Genomic DNA, 24642 nt, shown 5'->3' on the forward strand with positions numbered 1-24642 from the left:
GCGCTTGCGTGCGATTTTCACTACGGAGATCTGTGCAGGCAATCATTGTAGAGAAGTATTTCTACTCTATGTAGGCTGTGTATTTATCATATCATTCCTGCTTTTACTATCTGTTACTCTTATTTTAGGTTTTATGTGTTATTTGACATGATTTGGTAGGTTATTTTTGGGTCTGTGAACGCTCACAAAATTTTCCCCATATAAATAAATGGTAATTGCTGCTTCGCTTTATGACATTTCAGCTTATGAACCGTTTCATAGGAACGCTCTACCTACGGATGATGGAGGAAACCTGTATTGTGAAAAGATTCAGAGAATTCAGACATCTCAGTGCGTAAAGGGCAAGGTCGGAAACCACTGCTGAATGCGTGTGATCTTCGAGCCCTCAGGCGGCACTGCCTAAGAAACCGTCATGCTACTGTGATAATTATAGCCACCGGGGCTCAGGAGTACTTCGGAAAACCATTGTCACTCAACACAGTCCGTCGCTGCATCCAGAAATGCAACTTGTAACTGTATTACGCAAGGAGGAAGCCATACATCAACTCTATGCAGAAACGCTGGCGAGTTCTCTGGGCCTGAGCTCATCTCAGATGGACTGAAAGACTGTGGAACTGTGTGCTGTGGTCAGATGAGTCCACATTTCAGCTAGTTTTCAGAAAAAACGGGCATCAAGTTCTTCGTGCCAAAGATGAAAACAACCATCCAGATAGTTATCAGTGAAAGGTGCAAAAGCCAGCATCTGTGATGGTATACGGGTGCATCAGTGCTCACGGCATGGGTGAGTTGCATGTATGTGAAGGTACCATTGACTCTGAGGCGTATACTAGGATTTTAGAGAGACATATGTTGCCATCAAGGAGATGTCTCTTCCCGGGACGTCCATGCTTATTTCAGCAGGACAATGCCAGTCCACCTTCTGCACGGGCTACAACAGCGTGGCTTTGTAGACACAGAGTGTGTGTGCTTGACTGGCCTGCTGCCAGTCCAGATCTATCTCCTATTGAAAATGTATGGCGCATCATGAAGAGGAGAATCAGACAACGGAGACCACGGACTGTTGAGCAGCTGAAGTCTTATATCAAGCAAGAATGGACAAAATTTCCAATTGCAAATCTACTACAATTAGTATCCTCAGTTCCAAAACGATTAAAAAGTGTTATTAAAAGGAAAGGTGATGTAACACAATGGTAAACATGCCTATGTCCCAACTTTTGTTGAGTGTGTTGCAGCCCTCAAATTCTAAATTTGTGTATGTTTACAAAATACAATGAAGTTGGTCAGTAAATCTATTGAAAATCTTTTCTCTGTACTTTTGTCAGTTAAATAAAGGTTCACGTGAATTAACATATCACAGATTTTTGTTTTTATTGCATTTTGGAAAATATCCCAACTTTTCTGGAAATGGGGTTTGTAACATAAAAACAAAACTAAAAGTGAGTTAGTGCTCATGGGTTCAAAGCCCATTTGGAAATTAGATGGCACAAATCAGAAGCTGTTCTTGAATCACTGATTGTGTGCCATCAGGCTTTTGTACCTCCTTCCCAATGGTAACAATGTGAAGAGGGCATGTCCTGGGTGATGGAGGGTTCCTTAATAATGGAGGCTAGTACCCAAGATGGAGCTGACTAATTTTACGACTTTCTGTAGCTTATTTTGATCCTGTGCAGTGGCCACACCCCCGCCCCACCCCCATCACTAGACATTCATACAGCCAGAATGCTCTCCATGGTACATCTGTAGCAGATTTTGAGTGTTTTAGAGGACAAATCAAATCTCCTCAAATTCTTAATGAAACAAAGCCAATGTCTTGCCTTCTTTATAACCGCACCAATATGTTGGGACCAGGTTAAGTCCTCAGAAATCCTGACACCCCAGAACTTGAAGTTGCTCATTCTCTCCACTTGTGATCCCTCTATGAGGATTGGTTCGTGTTCTCACGTCTTACCCTTCCTGAAGTCCACGATCAACTCTTTGGTCGTAATGTCATTGAGTGCAAGATTCAACTAGCTGGTATATCTTGCTCCTGTAAGCCCTCTCGCCACTATCTGAGATTCTACCAACAATGGTTGGATCATCAGCAAATTTATAGATGCCATTTGAGCTACGCATAGCCACACACTCATGGGTATAGAGAGAGTAGAGCAGTTGGCCAAGCACTGAGGTGTGCCAGTGTTGATTGTCAGCAAGGGGGAGATATTATTACGAATTCGCACAGATTGTGGTCTTCCAGTTAGGAAGTTGAGGATTCAATTGCAGAGGGAGGTACAGAGGCCCAGGTTCTTTAACTTCTCAATCAGGAGTGTGGGAATGATGGTGTTGAATGCTGAGCTATAGTCGATGAACAGAATCCTGACATCGTTGTTTGTATTGTCCAGATGGTCTAAGTCCGCGTGAAGAGCCATTGAGACTGCATATGCCGTTGACCTATTGTGGTAATAGGCAAATTGCACTCAGAGTCAGAAGTTCAGTCGAGTCATGACTAACCTCTCAAAGCACTTAATCACTGTAGATGTGAGTGCTCCCAGGCGATAGTCATTAAGGCAGCTCACATTATTCTTCTTAGGCACTGGCATAATTGTTGCCTTTTTGAAGCAAGTGGGAACTTCTGCCCGTAGCAGTGAGAAGTTGAAAATGTCCTTGAATACTCCTGCCAGTTGTTTGGCACAAGTTTTCAGAGCCTTACCAGATACTCCACCGGGATCTTGCGCCTTGCGAGGGTTCACCCTCTTTAAAGCCAGCCTAACACCAGCCTCAGAGACACGAGATCACAGGGTCACTGGGTGTAGCAGGGATTTTCACAGCTGAAGTTATATTCCCCCTTTCAAAGCGGGCATAGAAGGCATTGAGTTCATCTGGTAGTGAAGCATCGCTGCCATCCATACTATAGTGTTTCGTTTTGTAGGAAATAATATCTTGCAAACCCCACCAGAGTTGTCGTACATCCGATGTCGCCTCTAACTTCATTCAAAATCGTCTTTTCGCCCTTGAAATAGCCCTCCGCAAATTACACCTGGTTTTCTGCTACAAACCTGGGTCACCAGACTTGAATGCCACAGGCCTAGCCTGCAGCAGGGGACATACTTCCTGGTTCATCCACGGCTTTTGGTTTGGAAATGTAAAGTCTTTGTAGGCACACACTCATCTATACAGGTTTTAATGAATTAGGTAACAACTGCAGCATACTCATCCAGATTCGAAGACGAATCCCTGAATACAGTCCAGCCCACCAATTCAAAGCAGTCCTGTAAGCACTCCTGTGCTTCCTTTGTCTATACCTTCTTGGTGCTCACTACTGGTGCTCCAGTTTTCAATCTCTGCCTGTACTCAGGGAGTAGAAGAGATTGTTCAATTGCATTAAAACATCTTTATTAACTATACAGACCTCAGACGCAGTTGTAATTCTCAGCTGTAGCATGCTAAAACAGGAATACTTAATCATATCCGTTGATATATGTTGGCGTGTGGCCAAGTGGTTATGGTGTCAGTCTAGTGATCTGAAGGTCGCTGGTTCGAGCCTCAGCTGAGGCAGCGGGTTGTGTCCTTGAGCAAGGCACTTAACCACACATTGCTCTGTGATGACACCGGTGCCAAGCTGTATCGGCCCTACTGCCCTTCCCTTGGACAACATCGGTGGTGTGGAGAGGGGAGAGCATGGGCAACTGCTGGTCTTCCATACAACCTTGCCCAGGCCTGTGCCCTGGAAACCTTCCAAGGTGCAAATCCATGGTCTCACATGCCTATCCATTGAGCTGTGCCGCAATGAGATCATCTGAAAGCACCCCGGAAGTAATCCGTGATAAGGAGAAAATAAAGTCAGATGTATCAATGTTACAGTGGAGAAAATGGAATTAGAGAGGCATGACAGAGGAGTTGGCCGGGACTGATGGGAAAAGAACACTGGCAGGGATGACGGCAGAGCAGCAATGGCTGGAATTTCAGGAAGCAATTCTGAAGGCACAGGAAAGGCACATCCCAAAGAGGAAGATGCATTCAAAAAGAAAGATGACACAACCACGGCTAAAAAGAGAAAGAGAAGTCAAAGCTACATAAAAGCCAAAGAGAGGGCATATAACAGAGCAAAAATTAGAGGATTGGGAAACTTTAACAAACTAACAGGAGACAACTAAAAAAGTCATTATGAAGGTAAAGACAGAATATAAAAGTAAGCTAGTCGATAACATTACAGAGAATACCAAAACATAAAATGTAAAAGAGAGGCAAGGGTTGATATTCGACTGCTGGAAAACAAGGCTAGAGAGGTAGTAACTGGGGACAAGAAAATGCCAGATGAACTTAATAAATATTAGGCATCAGTGTTCATTGTGGAAGACTCTAGTAGTATGGTGGAAGTTCCAGGTGTCAGGGGCATGAAGTCTGTTAAGTTACCATTACTAGAGAGAAGGTTATTGGGAAACTATCTGAAGGTAGATAAGTCACTTGGACCAGATGACTTACACCCCAGGGTGTATTAGTAATGATCTTTCATGAATCACCAGATCCTGGAATGGTTTCAGAAGACTGGAAAATTGCAAATGTCACTCTACTCTTCAAGAAGGGAGAGACATAGAAGAAAAGAAACTATAGGCCAGTTAGTCTGACCTCAGTGGTTGAGAAGATGTTGGAGTCATTTATCAGGATAAGGTCTCAGGGTACTTGGAGGCACGTGATAAAATAGGCAGTTGTCAGCATGGTTGTCCTTGGGAGTCCTTGTGCAGGATTCCCTAAAGGTTAATTTGCAGGTTGAGTCTGTGGTGAGGAAGGCAACTGTAATGTTACCATTCATTTCAAGAGGACTAGAATACAAAAGCAATGATATAATGTAACTTCAGTGAGGCCTCACTTGGAGCATTGTGAGCAGCTTTGCGACCCTTATCTTAGAAAGGATATGCTGAAACTGCAGAGGATTCAAAGGAGGTTCACAAAAGTAATTCCAGGATTGAATGGCTTGTCATATGAAGAGTATTTGATGGTTCTGAGCCTGTATTCACTAGAATTCAGAAGAATGAGGGGTGACCTCATTGAAACCTACTGAATGGTGAAAGGCTTTGATAGAGTAGATGTAGTGAGGACGTTTCCTATGATGGGAGAGTCCAAGACCGGAAGACAGCCTCAGAATGTAGGGGTAACCTTTTAAAATGGAGGTGAGGAGGAATTTCTTCACCCAGTGAGTGATGAATCTGCCTAATTCTTTGCCACAAACAGTTGTGAAGGTCAAGTCTTTATGTATATTTAAGACAGAGATTGACAGATTCTTGATTGGTCATGGCATGAAGGGATATGAGGAGAGGGCAGGAGGTTGAGGCTGAGAGGAAAATTGGATCAGCCATGATGAAATGGTGGAGCATACTCAATTGGCCAAATGGCTTAATTCTGCTCCTTATAAGACACAGGAGCAGAGTTAGGCCATCATCATGATGCAGCAGGTCAAAGGCCTGTTTCTTTGTTACATGATTGTAATACAATGACTAATTGCCCAAGGTCCCTGGCAGCTTCCAGGATAGCCCAAACCTCTGCACAGTGGCGTACGACACCGTTCAGCAGGAAAGAATACAGACAGTAACATTAATGAACACAAGAGATCCTGCATATGCTGGAAATCTAGGGTATCACACACAAAATTCTGAAGGAACTTAGCAGGTCAGACAGCAGTCATGAAGAGGAATACCTTAAGTGGATGACCCCTCCAAAACCAGAAACTCAAGCCCACACCGAAGTATGGGGTTATGTCCTCCGATACCAGGGTTGGAATGGAGTGAAAAATCAAAGAGAAACTGCAGATACGACACAAGAGATTCTGTAGATCCAGAGCAACAGACCCAATGCTATTGGAACTCAGCAGGTCAGACAGCATCAACATTTTGGGCTGGAAAAGGAGGCAGAATAACAAAGTGGGGGGAGGTGGCAGGTGATAGGCGAGACCAGGAGAGGGGTGAAGGTGAGTGGGTGGGGATAAAGAAACTGGGAGGTGATGTAATGAGCTGAAAAGTTGGAATGTGATGGGAGAGAACAGAGAACAATGGGAGAAAGGCAAGGAGGAGAGGAACCAGAGGAAGGTGATCAGTAGGTGAGGAGAAGAAAAGGGGTAAGAGGGGAGCCAGAATGGGGAAATGGAAAGAGAGGAGGAAGAAGAAATTATCAGAAGTCAAGAGAAATCGATGCTTGTGCCATCAGGTTAGAGGCTACCCAGAGAAAATGAAGCATTGCTCCTCTAACCTGAGGGCGGCCTCATCACAGACAGTTCCAGTTTTGTTAAGACGAGAGAATGCAAAGAGAACTCACCCCTTATTGCCCCTCCTAGTAACCACCCAGATTCCACCTTACACCAGAGCCAGGGACCAGAGATCCATAATGTAAACCCCAACCCTTGTGTCAGCTCTGCATGTGGCTATACTCAGTGTTCACTATACCCTGTGCCAAATAAAGTGGCCACTGAGTACGTGTTATTGGTAAGCAGTGTGAAACACACAGAAATCTATCACAAATAATAATAATTAATTTCTTATAATTCTGATAATTTCTTCTTCCTCCTCTCTTTCCATTTCCCCATTCTGGCTCCCCTCTTACCCCTTTTCTTCTCCTCACCTACTGATCACCTTCCTCTGGTTCCTCTCCTCCTTGCCTTTCTCCCATTGTTCTCTGTTCTCTCCCATCACATTCCAACTTTTCAGCTCATTACATCACCTCCCAGTTTCTTTATCCCCACCCACTCACCTTCACCCCTCTCCTGGTCTCGCCTATCACCTGCCACCTCCCCCCACTTTGTTATTCTGCCTCCTTTTCCAGCCCAAAATGTTGATGCTGTCTGACCTGCTGAGTTCCAATAGCATTGGGTCTGTTGCTCTGGATCAAAGATGTACAGTTGGACAAAGGTTTCACTCTGATACTGACTGCAATTCCAATTAGTCCTTTTAAAGAGTCAGTACAGACACAAAGAGCTACAAGATTCTACGAATTACTGTGCCATCACGGACCCTCTCAGACTGTACAGACATTCAGATTTATAAGCCATGGGAACATCAAAACATGCAGTGCAATGCACTGTTTGCCCTAACAACCAACATAACCTAGGCATGTGCTGGGGGCAAGTGTTGCCACATATTCTGGTACACAACACAGAACACAACAGACAACAAAAAAACAACCCCCTTCCTCGCTCACACCCATGAACAGGTCTCCAGGATTCAGCAATCGGGCTTCAACTTCTAGACTGCTGACAGTTTTTGGGCTCCAATCTTCAGTATCAACTCCAGGACTAATCAATGACAGGGCCTCAATGAATATGCCATTTGGTATACTGCAGTTAGACTTTAACCCATTGTTGCATCAGCTTCAACTCTCCAGTTAGGGTAACTTAACAAAGGCGTTTGAATCACAGCTGCACTTTGGCTACTGTGTTACAATTCCATTAGGCCGATCAGATAATGCCAATGAAATCCAGGACTACTCAGCCTTTGTTTCCCTGCACGTTTCACATTACACTTATGTAAAGGTTTCATGCTCCTTCCAAATTCTATCATTAGTGGAATCTTTCTAACTGTATTAACATCTCCTAAGGACATAGAACATTACGGCACAGTACTGGCTCTTCAGCTCATGATGTTAACCTCACATTTTAACCTATTTTAAAATCAAGCTAACCCTTCCCTCCCCCATAATACCCCTTCATTTTTATTCCATTCATGTACCTATCCAATTTTCTTAAATGCCCCTACCATCCCCGGCAGCAGGCTCCACGCAAACACAACTCTCCCTCCAAGCACCCACGACTGCTCCCTCTCACCCACCCACACAAATAGAGAATGCTCCAATTGCAGGACAGGTCTCCACCCTACTGCAAGTGTCTAAGATACTAATTGTTAATAGTAATTACACAGTTAAACAAATAGAGTATCAATCTTTCTCCAATTATATACCGCTCCCTCCTTCCCTTTGCAAACACCAAAATTTACCACTCCGTGGCCACCCAGTCTTTTGTCTGGGCTGTATTGTGAAACCTTGTGATTTATTTAAATTGAATGGCTTGTTTTAGTTGTCAGCACAATGGGGGGAGGGGGAAGAGAGGAAGGAACACATTGGCTTTACCCTAAATCCTTCTTATTGTTGCCATTGTAACAATGGACTTTCCATTGCCAGGGTTGAACAGCTGAGGCAGAATCTTGTGTTTCGGTGATGGTAGGGGTCAGTGGGACAGACTTGTGAAATCAGCCTCATCTGACAGATCACAGGTCCACAGTGAGACTTTTTAAAACAATTTCAACTATTGTTTGTAAACATATTCGAGCGGAACACTATTATAGTGTCAGCGACCCACGTTCAGTTCTCGTCGCGATCTGTAAGGAGTATGTATGTTCACTCTGTGACTGTGTGGGTTTCCCTTGCGCCCAAAAGGGCGAGGGTCTGAGTCGAGGATTGGTTAAGGGACTGAGAGCAGAGTATTGCCAGGAGCTGGGTCCAGAACAGGAGATGTGATTGGGATGGGTGATGAAGTCCAAGAAATAGAAGTTAGTGTAACATTATTATATCACTAGATATAAGGTTGGGGTTCAGTTCCTGCTTTTGTCTGTAAGAAGTTTGTACATTCTCCCCATGACCAAGTGGGCTTCCTCCTGGTGCTCCATTTTCCTCAAACATTCCGAAGACGTACCAGTTAGTAGGTTGCTCCTTTCTTTGTTCATCTGGATATCCAGATTTAGGTTATTTTAATTTATCCGTTCAGATACGGCACGGTAACAAGTCCTTCTGGCCTAACGAGCCTGGGCAAACCCATTACATCAATGTGACCAATTAATATAACCCATGCATCTTTGGAATGTGGGAAGAAATCAGAGCACCCAGAGGAAACCCTCACGGTCACAGGAAGAACGTACAAACTCTTGAGGGACAGCAGGTGAGTAGGTTAATTGGGTGGCGCAGAGTCGTTGGGCAGTAAAACACATTGGGAGGGGCAAAAAACAGGAAATTTAAAAGCTCACAAAAAATGTGCGAAGTGTACTAGCTGCCACAACTGTGGAGTTTCCAAGTGCCTCCGTGAATTGATGGAACAACCATAGCTGCGTAAAAGGAGCAATCTGTGACAAGATCAGTTACCGCAAGGCTCAGTGCTGGGATCCCAGCTGTTTACAATATATATTAATGACTTGGATGAGGGAATTAAATGCAGCATCTCCAAGTTTGCGGATGACACGAAGGTGGACGGCAGTGTTAGCTGTGAGGAGGATGCTGAGAGGATGCAGGGTGACTTGGATAGGATGGGTGAGTGGGCAAATTCATGGCAGATGCAATTTAATGTGGATAAATGTGAAGTTATCCACTTTGGTGGCAAAAATAGGAAAACAGATTATTATCTGAAAGGTGGCCGATTAGGAAAAGGGGAGGTGCAACGAGACCTGGGTGTCATTATACACCAGTCATTAAAAGTGGGCATGCAGGTACAGCAGGCGGTGAAAAAGGCGAATGGTATGCTGGCATTTATAGCGAGAGGATTCGAGTACAGGAGCAGGGAGGTACTACTGCAGTTGTACAAGGCCTTGGTGAGACCACACCTGGAGTATTGTGTGCAGTTCTGGTCCCCTAATCTGAGGAAAGACATCCTTGCCATAGAGGGAGTACAAAGAAGGTTCACCAGATTGATTCCTGGGATGGCAGGACTTTCATATGAAGAAAGACTGGATGAACTAGGCTTATACTCGTTGGAATTTAGAAGATTGAGGGGGGATCTGATTGAAACGTATAAAATCCTAAAGGGATTGGACAGGCTAGATGCAGGAAGATTGTTCCCGATGTTGGGGAAGTCCAGAACGAGGGGTCACAGTTTGAGGATAAAGGGGAAGCCTTTTAGGACCGAGATTAGGAAAAACTTCTTCACACAGAGAGTGGTGAATCTGTGGAATTCTCTGCCACAGGAAACAGTTGAGGCCAGTTCATTGGCTATATTTAAGAGGGAGTTAGATATGGCCCTTGTGGCTACGGGGATCAGGGGGTATGGAGGGAAGGCTGGTGCAGGGTTCTGAGTTGGATGATCAGCCATGATCATAATAAATGGCACTGCAGGCTCGAAGGGCCGAATGGCCTACTCCTGCACCTATTTTCTATGTTTCTATGTTTATGGCTGGCTGAAATAAATGATGCTTTCATGTTTGAAACACTAGGAACCACTACTTTGAATATTAAGTAGCGGCAGGAAGACCTACTGAAGTCAGGAGATAACGAAGTGGCTTACTGTACAGTGAGTGCTGATTTATTGTACATCCTCTTTGGTGAGTATAGTCTTCTGGCATTTGCAAAGCACTTTATATTCCTTGTCAATTTAATTGACCCAATCTGCTTTTCTAATTCGCAAGCATGAGGAAATCTGCAGATGCTGGAATTTCATGCAACGCACATAAAAATTGCTGGTGAACGCAGCAGGCCAGGCAGCATCTATAGGAAGAGATATAGAAGTCAACGTTTCGGGCCGAGACCCTTCGTCAGGACTAAATGAAAGAAGAGATAGTAAGAGATTTGAAAGTAGGAGGGGGAGGGGGAGGGGGAGGGGGAGATACAAAATGATAGAAGACAGGAGGGGCAAGGGATGGAGCTAAGAGCTGGAAAGTTGATTGGCAAAAGGGATATAAGAGGATCATGGGATGGACGGGAGGTCTAGGGAGAAAGAAAGGGGGTGGGGGGAAGCCCAGAGGATGGGCATAGTCATAGTCATACTTTATTGATCCCCGGGGAAATTGGTTTTCGTTACAGTTGCACCATAAATAATAAATAGTAATAGAACCATAAATAGTTAAATAGTAATATGTAAATTATGCCAGTAAATTATGGAATAAATCCAGGACCAGTCTATTGGCTCAGGGTGTCTGACCCTCCAAGGGAGGAGATGTAAAGTTTGATGGCCACAGGCAGGAATGACTTCCTATGACGCTCTGTGTTGTATCTAGGTGGAATGAGTCTCTGGCTGAATGCACTCCTGTGCCCACCCAGAACATTATGTAGTAGATGGGAGACATTGACCAAGATGGCATGCAACTTGGACAGCATCCTCTTTTCAGACACCACCGTGAGAGAGTCCAGTTCCACCCCACAACATCACTGGCCTTACGAATGAGTTTGTTGATTCTGTTGGTGTCTGCTACCCTCAGCCTGCTACCCCAGCACACAACAGCAAACATGATAGCACTGGCCATCACAGACTCGTAGAACATCCTCAGCATCATCCGGCAGATGTTAAAGGACCTCAGTCTCCTCAGGAAATCGAGACAGCTCTGACCCTTCTTGTAGACAGCCTCAGTGTTCTTTGACCAGCCCAGTTTATTGTCAATACGTATCCCCAGGTATTTGTAATCCTCCACCAAGTCCACACTGACCCCCTGGATGGAAACAGGGGTCACCAGTACCTTAGCTCTCCTCAGGTCTACCACCAGCTCCTTAGTCTTTTTCACATTAAGCTGCAGATAATTCTGCTCACACCATGTGACAAAGTTTCCTACCCTTGCTGATGCATCCAACTATGGCAGAGTCATCAGAAAACTTCTGAAGATGACAAGACTCTGTGCAGTAGTTGAAGTCCGAGGTGTAAATGGTGACGAGAAAGGGAGACAAGACAGTCCCCTGTGGAGCCCCAGTGCTGCTGATCGCTCTGTCGGACACACAGTGTTGTAAGCACACGTACTGTGGTCTGCCAGTCAGGGCAAGGAGTATAGCGAGAAGGACAGGGGGACAAAAAGAGAGAGAGAAAAAAATATAATAATAAAAAATAAATAAATAAGGGATGGGGTACGAAGGGGAGGTGGGGCATTAACGGAAGTTAGAGAAGTCAATGTTCATGCCATCAGGTTGGAGGCTACCCAAACGGAATACAAGATGCTGTTCCTCCAACCTGAGTGTGGCTTCATCTTGACAGTACAGGAGGCCGTGGATACATATCAGAATGGGAATGGGACGTGGAATTAAAATGTATGGCCACTGGGAGATCCTGCTTTCTCTGGCGGACAGAGCGTAGGTGTTTAGCAAAACTGTCTCCCAGCCTGCGTCAGGTCTCGCCAATATATAGACGGCCACATTGGGAGCACCGGATGCAGTATATCACCCCAGCCAACTCACGGGTGAAGTGTCGCCTCACCTGGATAGACTGTCTGGGGCCCTGAATGGTGGTGAGGGAGGAAGTGTAAGGACAAGTGTAGCATTTGTTCCGCTCACAAGGATAAGTGCCGGGAGGGAGATAGGTGAGAAGGGATGGGGGGGGGAATGAATGGACAAAGGAGTTGCGTAGGGAGCGATCCCTGCGGAAAGCAGAGGGGTTGGGGAGGGAAAGATGCGCTTAGTGGTGGGATCCCGTTGGAGGTGGCGTTAGTTACAGAGAATAACATGTTGGACCCGGAGGCTGGTGGGGTGGTAGGTGAGGACAAGGGGAACCCAATTCCTAGTGGGGTAAGACCAGTTTGGCAGGGCTGAGGGCTGTTTCCCCAGACGACAGCGAGTTGAGCGACCCTGAGGCTGGCCAGGGGGGCTACATATTTTTTTCTCTCTCTCTCCTTTTTCTCCCTCTGTCCTTCTCACTATACTCCTTGCCCATCCTCTGGGCTTCCCCCCTCCCCTTTTCTTTCTCCTTAGGCCTCCCGTCCATCCCACGATCCTCTCATATCCCTTTTGCCAATCAACTTTCCAGCTCTTAGCTCCATTCCTTCCCCCTCCTGTCTTCTCCTATCATTTCGGATCTCTCCCTCCCCCTCCCACTTTCAAATCTCTTACTATCTCTTCTTTCAGTTAGTCTTGACGAAGAGTCTCAGCCCGAAATGTCGACTGTACCTCTTCCTATAGATGCTGCCTGGCCTGCTGCGTTCACCAGCAATTTTTATGTGTGCTGCTTTTCTAATTATCGTTTTCCACCCCACCCATTTTCCTTGTATTTCTTTTATACTTTTTCCTTGCACTTGCTCTCACATTTATATTTGTGCACGTGTAAGTTACATAATAAGTTATGTATTATTTACCAATTTATGTTCATGGCTAATTGTTATGTCTGTGTGGTTGCTTCAAATAGCTCATTTTCATGGCATTTATACCCAGTGTATGTCCATGACAATAAACTCAATTTATCCAAAGTGTTTCATTATTGCTGTATTTGCTTCTCTTATTTATTTTTTTGAAAAACAGGTACATATCTCTTTTAAATATTTACCACTGCTGTTCTTATGCACTGTCACTTTTTACCCAATTTATCGGCAAGTTTTTATTTTGTTCAGAGATACAGTGCAGAACAGGCCCTCACATCCCAACGAGCCGCACCATCCAGCAACCCACTGATTTAACATTGTCACAGGACAATTTACAATGACCAATTAGCCTACTAATCTCCTAAGTCTTTGGACTGTGAGAGGAAACCAGAGCACCCCGAGGAAACCCAAACGATCACAGGGAGAACGTGCAAACTCCTTATAGATGGCGACTAAATTTTCCTTCATGTCTTTCTGTCTTGATAACCACTATTATCTGGACGTTTACCTACACTTCCTTTTGAGATCCTTCCTTTCGTGGGCACGTGGCCAAGTGGTTAAGGCATTCATCTAGTGATCTCAAGGTTGCTAGTTCAAGCCTCAACTGTGGCAGTGTGTTCGTGTCCTTGAGCAAGGCACTTAATCACACATTGCTCTAGTGTCTGTGCGAGGAGTGACGCCCCACAGAGACTTCCAATCTGTGCCTTGTAAGGCACAAAAATGTCCGATGCAGGCCTCAAGGTCTGAGTTGACGTTCCCTCCCTCCTTTTGAGATCTGCTCTGCAAATTACGACAGCTGCCTTGCTTGGCTTTTACAAAACACACGAAGATGGTGCCCCTACTGGCTCTTTCCTATCTTATCAGTACATTTGGAAACTGCTCTTTCATATTATTCAGCAATTCATCTCAGAATTCCTGACTTACTTTATCACTAACAGCTGCTCTTCAAGATATGAATTCATCAAAACATTTTTATTCAATTACTGTGCTCACCTTGCATCTTTACTCCAAAATCCTTTACATCCACTGGTTAGTAATACATCTCCATATTTTCCCTGCAATATCTTTTCTAAATATACAATGCATTCTGGTTAATTGAGGCAGATCAGGACCAGTACTTTTTGGTCCAATTAAGCGGCTGCCCCAATTAGCCAAAGTTTCATGAAAATAGTTAAAAAGATAAAAAGAATACTATCTGAGTAACAAATTATGTATTTAAATGAAATACAGAACAAACTGGAACACCACCAATAGTACTACAGCATTTCAAAACTGTATTAATCTTTACTAGTTATTGATGGAGGAATTCATTCGTTGTTCACAAAATCTTGGATTTGTTAAAAAAAGGTACAAGAAACACAATATTGATGTTAAGGATACTATCAGAACAAGCTATTCAAGTGCAAAAAGATTTGTTTGTTTTATCGACCACACAAAAGCATTTGATAAAGTGAAGCGCAATAAGTTATTTGAAATATTACAGAAAACTCTAGATCTAGATTCGAAAGACCTCCGCCTAATCAGAAATCTATACTGGGAACAAACTGCCACTGTAGGAATAGATGGAGAACTGAGTCAGTTTACAAAAATCAAGAGAGGCGTTAGACAAGAGTGTGTTTTCTCCCCTGATTTACTTAATGTGTACAATGAAACAATATTACAAAAAATAAGAGACATCTTGGGAATCAAAGTTAGCGGTGAAAACATCAATAATTTCAGATATGCAGATGACATTGTTAATTGCGAGTACGAAGGAAGAACTACAAAACTTAATTGATATAATTGTTGAAGAAAGTGCAAAAATGGGTCTATCAATTACAAAAAGACAGAATGTATGGTGATATCCTTTCTTTTTCAATCTTTTTATTAATTTCAAAATATAGAAACAAAACATAGCAATAATACAAATAGTAGGAGATATATTGTTACACTTAAAAAAAAGAAATTGCAAAACCAAGTAGTGTAAATTAACAAAGCTCCCAAACATGTAAAACTAACCACAGATAATACAAAGCAAAAAAAAACTGGAAAAAAAAAATCATGAAAAAAAAACAAAACAAAAAAAAGCAAACCCCATTCCCAAAGAAAAACAAAATTAATCAACTAAACTAAAAGACTTGGGCAAAACTAACAACTTAAAAATGGAAAAGAAAACTTTAGTGTCGACGACTCCATTCCCCTCCAACAACAGTACAGAGAGATAAAACAAGTTTGGAAATGATCAAATTACATCAAATGAAAATGCTGAATGAATGCCCTCCAAGTTTTTTCAAACTTAATAGAAGGGTCATAAACTGCACTTCTAATTTTCTCCAAATTCAAACACACCATAGTTTGTGAAAACCAATGAAATACAGTAGGAGGGTTAATCTCTTTCCAATTCAACAAAATGGACCTTCTAGCTATTAAAGTAAGAAATGCAATCATCCTTCGTGATGAAGAGGTTAAATTATGTAAGTCTATCATTGGTAGTCCAAAGATAGCAGTAATTGGATGAGGCTGTAAGTCTATATTTAGGACCGTTGAAATAATATCAAAAATATCTTTCCAATATTTCTCCAACAAGGGACATGACCAAAACATGTGGGTTAAAGAAGCTATCTCGGAATGACATCTGTCACATATTGGATTAATATAAGAGTAATAACGATGGTGATATCCAAAAAGAAGGAGAATCCTATCTACAGGCTGAGAATAAATGGGGAAGACATAAAACAAGTAAAGAACTTTTGCTACTTAGGAAGCTGGTGCGACTTGGACATCAAAAGAAGAATAGAGATGGCAAAAGACACCTTTACGAGAATGAAGAGTATACTGACCAATACTAAACTAGGCATGACAACCCACCTCAGAGTACTGAAATGTTATGTTTATCCAGTCATGTTATATGGCTCAGAATGTTGGCAATATCTAGTAACATGAGGAAACGAATTGTAGCAGCAGAAATGTGGTTTTGAGGAGAATGCAAAGAATATCTGTGAGGAGGATGCTAAGAGGATGCAGGGTGACTTGGATAGGTTGGGTGAGTGGGCAAATTCATGGCAGATGCAATTCAATGTGGATAAACATGAAGTTATCCACTTTGGTGGCAAAAATAGGAAAACAGATTATTATCTGAATGGTGGCCGATTAGGAAAAGGGGAGGTGCAACGAGACCTGGGTGTCATTATACACCAGTCATTGAAAGTGGGCATGCAGGTACAGCAGGCGGTGAAAAAGGCGAATGGTATGCTGGTATTTATAGTGAGAGGATTCGAGTATAGGAGCAGGGAGGTACTACTGCAGTTGTACAAGGCCTTGGTGAGACCACACCTGGAGTATTGTGTGCAGTTCTGGTCCCCTAATCTGAGGAAAGACATCCTTGCCATAGAGGGAGTACAATGAAGGTTCACCAGATTGATTCCTGGGATGGCAGGACTTTCATATGAAGAAAGACTGGATGAACTGGGCTTGTACTCGTTGGAATTTAGAAGATTGAGGGGGGATCTGATTGAAACGTATAAGATCCTAAAGGGATTGGACAGGCTAGATGCAGGAAGGTTGTTCCCGATGTTGGGGAAGTCCAGAACGAGGGGTCACAGTTTGAGGATAGAGGGGAAGCCTTTTAGGACCAAGATTAGAAAAAACTTCTTCACACAGAGAGTGGTGAATCTGTGGAATTCTCTGCCACAGGAAACAGTTGAGGCCAGTTCATTAGCTATATTTAAGAGGGAGTTAGATATGGCCCTTGTGGCTACGGGGGTCAAGGGGTATGGAGGGAAGGCTGGGGCGGGGTTCTGAGTTGGATGATCAGCCATGATCATAATAAATGGCGGTGCAGGCTCGAAGGGCTGAATGGCCTACTCCTGCACCTATTTTCTATGTTTCTATGTAAAACGAATATCTAATGAGGATGTCATGAACAGAGCAAACACAAAAAGAGAAATAATGTATGAGATCATGAAAAGGCAACGTAACTTCACTGGATATGTGATTAGGAAAGAGGAGTTAGAATGCACAGTAATTATAGGAAAGATTGAAGGGAAGAAAGAGGAAGACAAAGACAAATGATGATGGAGACAGCAGCCAGAGCATTGGAAATGAATACCAATGAATTAATCCACTTGACCTGACACAAGAATGTGTGGGTCATGGCAGTCAAAGCTGAAACTGGGCACCTGATGATGATGATGTTCACAAAATCAGTGCAGGTAATGGACGCCTTCATACAATGCTATTGATGAATGCATCCTCCAATCTTCAATTTAATTGGAATATTCAGGATCATCGTCAATACCTTCAAATTCATCATAGTTGCTAACTTCTTGAATGAAGTAGTGAAATAATTTCATTTTTACTCCCAGCTGTTTCTGGCATTTCCAAACTTGAATGTTTCAAACTGCTGTGAGGAAAACAGTTCTGAATTGTCTTACTGCTTATTTCTCACCAACTATCAGTGACAAAAATAGCTGCTTTTTGACGACAAACACACTCAACTGACGTTACTAAAAAATTGTTTGCGCAAAGAACAGTATAGTGTTTAACGGCCATGCAAGTGCACACATCTGACAAGTTTCCTGCCCAATTAAACCTGAGCGTCCCAAATCAATGAAGGAAATCCCGACTATTTTCTCAATTAGTTCTGTTGTTTAAACACTGCCCCGATTAACGGATGATCAAATTAACCAGAATCCACTCTGTTTGTTAGCCATGTCCTTCACCAGCTTGACAAATGAATCAATCACCTGTCCGTGAGATTCTCTGCACATTCCCTACAACAGCAGAGGAGATCCTCTTGAATTAGAAACATCGAAAACCTACAGCACAATACAGGCCCTTCGGCCCACAAAGCTGTGCCATACGTCCCTTACCTTAGAACTATCTAGGCTTACCCGTAGCCCTCTATTTTTCTAAGATCCATCCAGGAGTCTTTTAAGAGACCCTAACGTTTCCGCCTTATCAAATCCTCCAGGCAGTTTCAAATTCCTGGGAGTGTTCATCACACACGTTTGCTCATGGTCCAAGAAAACACTCTACACAGTCAAGAGACCTCACCAACACCTCTACTTTCTGAGGAGGCTGAAGACAGCCTCCTAACAAGCTGCATAACTGCATGGTACAGTGGACAGGAAGGCTTTACAAAGGGTAGTCAAAACTGCACAAAGCATCACTGGCACCAGCCAACACACCATCTAGAAAGGTGCCAGTAATGGGCCATTAACATCATAAAAGATCCTACCCACCCTGCTAAAGGGTGTTTGTCCCACTCCCATCAGGGAGGAGGCTACATAGCATCCACACCAAGACCACCAGATTCAAAAACACTTACTTTCCCCAAACAGCAATACTGATCAACACTTTCACCCAGTTCCACCACTACTTTATTATTTCCCATCAGTCACCTTACGTATAGCCTACTGTCACTTTATGAACATACATTCAATATATATAAGCCACTTTCAAAGCTGTCAAATGTTAAAAGGTCTTGATGTGGCAGGGATGTTTCTTGTGGTGGGAGAGTCTAAGACCAGAGGACACAACTTCAGAATAGAGGCACACCCTTTTAAAATGGAGGTGGGGAGGAATTTATTTTGCCATAGTGGTGAATCTGTGGAATTTGGTGCCTTGGGCAGCTGTGGAGGTCAAGTTATTGGGTATATTTAAGGCAGAGGTTGATAGATTCTTAAATAGTCAGGGTATGAAGGGATACTGGGGGGAAGGCAGGAGGTTGAGACTAAGAGGGAAAATGGATCAGCCTTGATAAAATAGTGGAACAGCCTCGATGGGCCAAAGGTCCTAATTCAGCTCCTATGTCGTATGAATTTATATTTATTGTGCTTTTTTCATTATTATTGTTTTCTTTATCTTTTGTGCTGCAATAGATCCGGAGTACAATTATTTTCTTCTCCTTATGCTTGTGTACAGGAAAATACATTAAATAATTTTAAATCTTGAACCTCCACCTTACATCCACCTCCTAATCCATGTTCTGAGTACAAGTATTGTGCAAAAGTTTGTGCCATCAGGTTGGAGGCTTGCCAGGGTCACCTATTATATCCAGCATTCCCTGCAAGACCCTATACAGATTGGGAAACCACTTTGTTGAACACATGCACTCCGACTGCCGCAAAACTTGCGATCTCCCAGAGGCTGCCTATTACAATTCAGCTTATCAATGAGACGACAATGAGGCCACTCTCAGTTTGGAGTAGCAACACTCCATGACTGGGTAGCCTTGAACCTGACGCCGTGAACACTGAAATCTCTAACTTCCAGTAATTTCCCAATTGCTCCTCCTCCTCGTTTTTCCATTGCCTTTTCTGGTTACCTTCTCACCCCTTCTCTTCTCACTTGTCCATTGTCCCCCTCTAGTTCCCCTCCTCCTTCCCTTTCTTCTAGAGTTCATTCTCCTCTGTTGTCAGATTCCTCCTTTCTCAGCCCTATACCTCTTCTGCCTATCACTTCCAGCTTCTCACATTATCCCACCCCTACTCCCACCGACCTTCCCCCTCACTGAATGACAGCAGGCTCGACAGACCAGGTGGCCTACTCCAGCTCCAATTTCATTTGTTCTTATGTTCTCATCTGGTCTCACTTATCAGCTGCCAGCTTATGCTCCTTGCCCCCCACACCTTATTCTAGGTACTGCCCTCTTCCTTTCCAGTACTGATGAAGGGTCTGGGACTGAAACATCAACTGTTTATTCAACTCCCCTGCCTGACTTGCTGAATTCCTCCAGCATTTTTTATACATTGCTCAGGGTTTCCAGTATCTGCAGAATCTCTTAACTGCGCCATGGACGGTGCCAAAACTGGCTGCAAACTGAGGAGCAAGGGTTAGGCACAGGGCTGGCAACCCCACCTATGAATCTAAATGCTACAGAAACCCTGAGGATACACCAAGGAGGTGGGTTACACCTAGAGATGTGAAAGACTGGGCCAGGACACAGGACAGTGGTGACGGGCTGTTGGCTGCCTATGTCCCAGTAGGGTGATGGGGCTTATGTCAGTAAGCAGAATCTCTTGTGTTTTGGATTGTCCAAAAGTTGGTGCCTGTAAGCACTTTATCTGCTATACTTCAAACTGCCACTGACGTTTTTGCAAACACTGTCGAGAAATACCTCCCACATAGAGAAAACTTTAGTCCGAAGGATTTGGTGTACCAGCAGTTCAAAAGAATGAACGCCGATTAAAGTAACTTACCTCAGCCATTGTAAATATCTTGTACATTTCTGGCAAAATTACAGGTGCTACCAGGGGCATCTGGGTATCCGTAACCTCGCGAGCAAACTCTGCAGAGGAAAGCCAGAAACAAATCAAGAACTGAATATTGCGGCAGCCGATATAACAAAAGAGCATTACTCATCATTGAATCTTTGGTGAAACCAACGGTGGGAGTAGCTGAGTGGCCTTCATTGTCGTGCATACTAGGTCCTCATGTTACAGCTACCCAGCAAAGGAGGTAGTGTGGGAGAGAAGAGGGGCGCACCAGACATACCGGAATATCTGTTGGTTTGAGGGCTGGCTGTCTCACCAGTACTGCGCTCCAGTGTTTTCCCCCAGGAAGACAAGCTGCTTTGCCCTCATAATGCTATTATAGCCTAGTATGTCAAAGTTCAGAGATCGATTCTGACGTCATCTGAAAGGAGTCTATATGATTTCCTTGTGGAATATGTGGATTTTCTCCAGATGCTCTGGTTTCCTCCCACAGTCCGAAGTTGTACAGGCTAGTAGGTCATCGTAAACTGTCCTGTGATTAGGCTAGAGTTAACTCGGGGTTGCTGGGTGGTGCGGCTTGAAAGGCCTGAAGGGCATATTCAGAGCTCTATCTCAATCAATCAATAAACCTACAGCTAGCCCAGTGCGAGATGATGAACTGCTGCATACTTGTTCTTGCAGAAACATGACTGCAGGACAATATCCCATGCACCATCAATCTTCAGGCCATACCACTCAGACTTGTGCTAATATCATCTTTTGTGATTGTATGTGTATTGTAACTTCATGCACTGTGTGAGTGTACATACTCTGTTTTGTACCTTGGCCCAGAGGAACGTTGTTTTGTTTAGCTATATACATATTTTGGGTGACACAGTGGACAGATATCTCTACCAAAGTGTGTGTAAGGCACGTTTTCCCTCCTTTAGCCTGCAGACCACCTCTGGGCAAGGTGTAGTACCTGCTTAGCACCCCGCCCCCACCCCCAACAATCTCTGAAGAGATAATGTCTGGGTCACCCATCTTGTTAAGACACTGCCCAGAAGATCGCAATGACAAACCATTTCTGTAGAAAAATGTGCTAACAATCATGGTCATGAGACATGGCACATAAGGATGATGTATACACGTGTATGCTTGAACTAAACGTGAACTGTGTGCTGTCGTGGTGAGGCCACACGTTCTTTGTACCTGTGAGAACCCGCATGGCCCCGTGCACAGCATTCACGTCACCGCTGATCAACATGTCCATCAACACTCTGAAGAGCTCAGGCCAGGCCTCGGGCCAGTCCCAGTGGGCTATCGCAGATATAGCATAGGCTACACTGGACCGCACTTTACTGATCGACTCTTGCAGGCCACTCGGTAAAAGCTCTCTGATGGCCACCTTAGCCTGCAACAGAAGTTAAAACATGACCAAATGACCAAACCCGAGAAGTCATTGTTTTTAAAAAGATGAGCTTTATTTGCCCTTGTACATCACAACATAGTGAAATGCATTGCTCTGCATCACTTTATTTATCTGTAAGGGGTTTCTTCCTTTATGTTACTGCTAAGGCTAATAAAATGGCTTCTTTGTTATGTTACAATAAAATGGCTTCTCTGTAATGTTAACTGCTGAGTTAACAGTAGCAGCTTGTTTGGGTTATAATTACTGATAACGAGAATCGTATCCATTTGCTAACCAATTGGGATAGATGTTATTCTTTCACGTGTGTCTGTAAGCTATTGTTTTCGCGGGCTTTGGGGAGAAAGCGCGATGGGGAGAGGGAGGAGATGCAATACCGTAAACTGGGCGACGGAACAGACCCCGAGCGGGAGTCCGAGGCCCAGGGTCTTCGGCGAGGAAAGGAGACGAGGACAGACACGTGTGGAGCGTTTGCTTGACCACCAAGGGTGGTCCCATTCGAGGGTCGGCAGAGTTCGGAGGACATTGACTGGAGGAAGGGGGACCTGGTTCTGTAAGAGCTCCAACGATGTGTGCACAAACTGGTTAATAATAATGGCGACTTTTTCTTTTTGTTAAACAGTTCTTATTTTGTTCCTTTACTATCAAAGTAAGTCAAAGCAAGAGTTATAAAGTGTAATCATTTAATCGCATATGGTGTATTGTCTGTTATTTGGCGTGGTGGGGTACATCACACAGCATCTACACAAACTTGATTACCCAGTTTGGCGGGACCGAAGGCTGCTCCCCCTAGGCGAAAGCGAGCTGAGCGATCCTGAGGCTTAATAGGGGACTACATATTTATTTATTTAGAGTCACAGTGCAGAGTAAGCCCTTCTGGCCCTTCAAGCCACACCACCCAGCAATCCCCAACAACCCCGACATAACCTTAACCTAATCACAGGACAATTCACAATAGCCAACTAACCTAACCCTTAACGTCTTTGGACTGGGATCGCAGGACCAATGACCCAGAGAAAATTTGTGCTTTCCACAGAGACTCAGGACGCCGGGATTGAACCCTGACACCTCATGCGGCAATAGTGTTCCACAAAATGCCATACTATCATGGCCCAATGACTCAACACAGTTCAAGGATGGCACTGAGAGCAGCCTACAGGGGACAGCATGCCCACAACTCACTAACCCTAACCCACACAACTTTGGACTGTGGGAGGAAGCCTGAGCACCCAAACAGTCACAGGAAGAACCAACCCTTACAGATAGCAATGGGAATTGAACTCTGATCAGTGGTCGCTGGAGCTATGAAGCGATTGCATTAACTGCTATGCTACCGTGCCACCAGTGTGTTCAGTTACTGAGTGGGTCGTTATCAATGAACTGATGGAGTCCCTGCAGCCACTGACACAACAATGACACCAAGTCTATTCCTCAATGATATCATTTTGCCCCGTGTTTATTTTCCCCAGGTTCCTATCCACTTGCTTTCCGACTCCTCAAGCATTTTGTCACTTCTGTTTCTTTCACCTTTGTAAGTAGCGAGTTTCAGGACCTTAGCATAGTACACAATGTTGTGCCAACCTTTCAACCTTCTCTAAGATCAATCAAAATCTTCCATCCCAAATAGCCCTCTATTTTTCGATTATTCATGTTTGCACACATAAGAGACTCTTAAAACGTCTCTAAAACTCCTGGTTTTTTTACAGCAATTTTTACAGTTTTTTATTTTTAAAAAAACTTACCTCTGACACCCCCCCCGCTATATTTTTGTATGATCACCCCTTGTATTAACCATTTCTATCCTAGGAAAAGGCCTCTGACTATTCACTTGATCTATGCCCTTTCTCATCTTGCACAACTCTATTAAGTCACCTCTCATCCTCCTACGATCTAAAAGCCCAAGCTCACTCCACCTTTCCTCAGTAGACGTGCTCTCTAATTCAGCTATCATCCTGGTAAATATCTTCAAGCCTCCACATTCTTCCTTTAATGAGATGACCAGAATTTAACACAATTCTCCAAATGTGGACTAACCAAGGTTTTATGCAGCTGCAAAGTTAACTCGCAGCTCTTGAACTCAATTCCCCCAACTAATGGAAGACCAATACACTATATGCTTTCTTACAATCTTATCAACGTGATAAATAATTAAATCTGGATAATATCTGAACCTGAAATATTTTCAAACATATCTATCCAATGTTGGATCCGACTGTAATTTTCTTTGCAGTTTAAAAATTATCTGCTTATATTTTATGTATTTGCTTGTATACAAGTTAACTGCCTATGCAAAGTTAATACAAAGTTTATACAATGTACAATTTCTGTAAGTTCTGAAAGCTTCATTGTACTACATTATTTCAATGATTGTTACCTCAGTAGCTGACTCTTATCTATAAATTTGAATAGAAATTTCCTTATCTATCACTATAAAACAGTTGCACTGCAAGGCAGTGCCTTCTTTCTTTCATCTATCCCTTCACTTAGTAGGCCTCTATCGCCATTCATTTCCATATCTCTTAGTTCCATTAATAAAACAATTATGAAGCAATAAGCTCTATGTCTCTTGCCTGACTTCTGAAGGAACCTTGGATTAAAAACACCAGAACCCAACAATTCAAAATAGATGCTTTTCTTTAATCACTCTAACCTTGATTCCTGATTCCCTCACCCTGCAAAGGAACACATCGAATAGCAGTTTATAATGATCTTAAATGTTCTCTTACCCTCTCAGTAGTCTCAGGTGGGTGGAACTTTACTGACTGATTGCACCAGTGATTCTCCACATACTGTTTCAGAATTACAGATGCCAGCTGTGGACAAGGGTCAAGTTAAACATTTTTGATTATTAACATTCCTTGAGAAACATATACCTGATGTTGTCTCATCTGTGCTAGATTTACTCTTAGAATCAGCATTCCTGGATATTCGGAGCCGAATGATGAATTACCTTCACAAACCAAAGTTGAGGAGCACAACACAGCAAGATTCAAGGCCACAAAAATGAACAAGTTCAAGTTTATTGTCATTCAGTTGTACAAATGAGACATGT

At 43.5% G+C, this 24642-nt stretch overlaps 1 protein-coding gene across 1 annotated transcript in view; it reads right to left on the reverse strand.

The window, feature by feature from the left end:
* The window catches only part of ipo9 (importin 9), a 178701-nt gene that overhangs the window by 146711 nt on the left and 7348 nt on the right, over positions 1–24642 (reverse strand). The window contains exons 3-5 of the mRNA XM_063065668.1: positions 24317–24403; positions 21374–21575; positions 20168–20256 (exon numbers count right to left, since the gene is read on the reverse strand). Of these exons, the coding sequence (XP_062921738.1) occupies positions 20168–20256; positions 21374–21575; positions 24317–24403 (378 nt within the window). The remainder of the gene's footprint in view (positions 1–20167; positions 20257–21373; positions 21576–24316; positions 24404–24642) is intronic.

The sequence above is a fragment of the Mobula hypostoma genome, chromosome 13 (genome assembly GCF_963921235.1).
Source record: "Mobula hypostoma chromosome 13, sMobHyp1.1, whole genome shotgun sequence".
NCBI classification, from domain to species: domain Eukaryota; kingdom Metazoa; phylum Chordata; class Chondrichthyes; order Myliobatiformes; family Myliobatidae; genus Mobula; species Mobula hypostoma.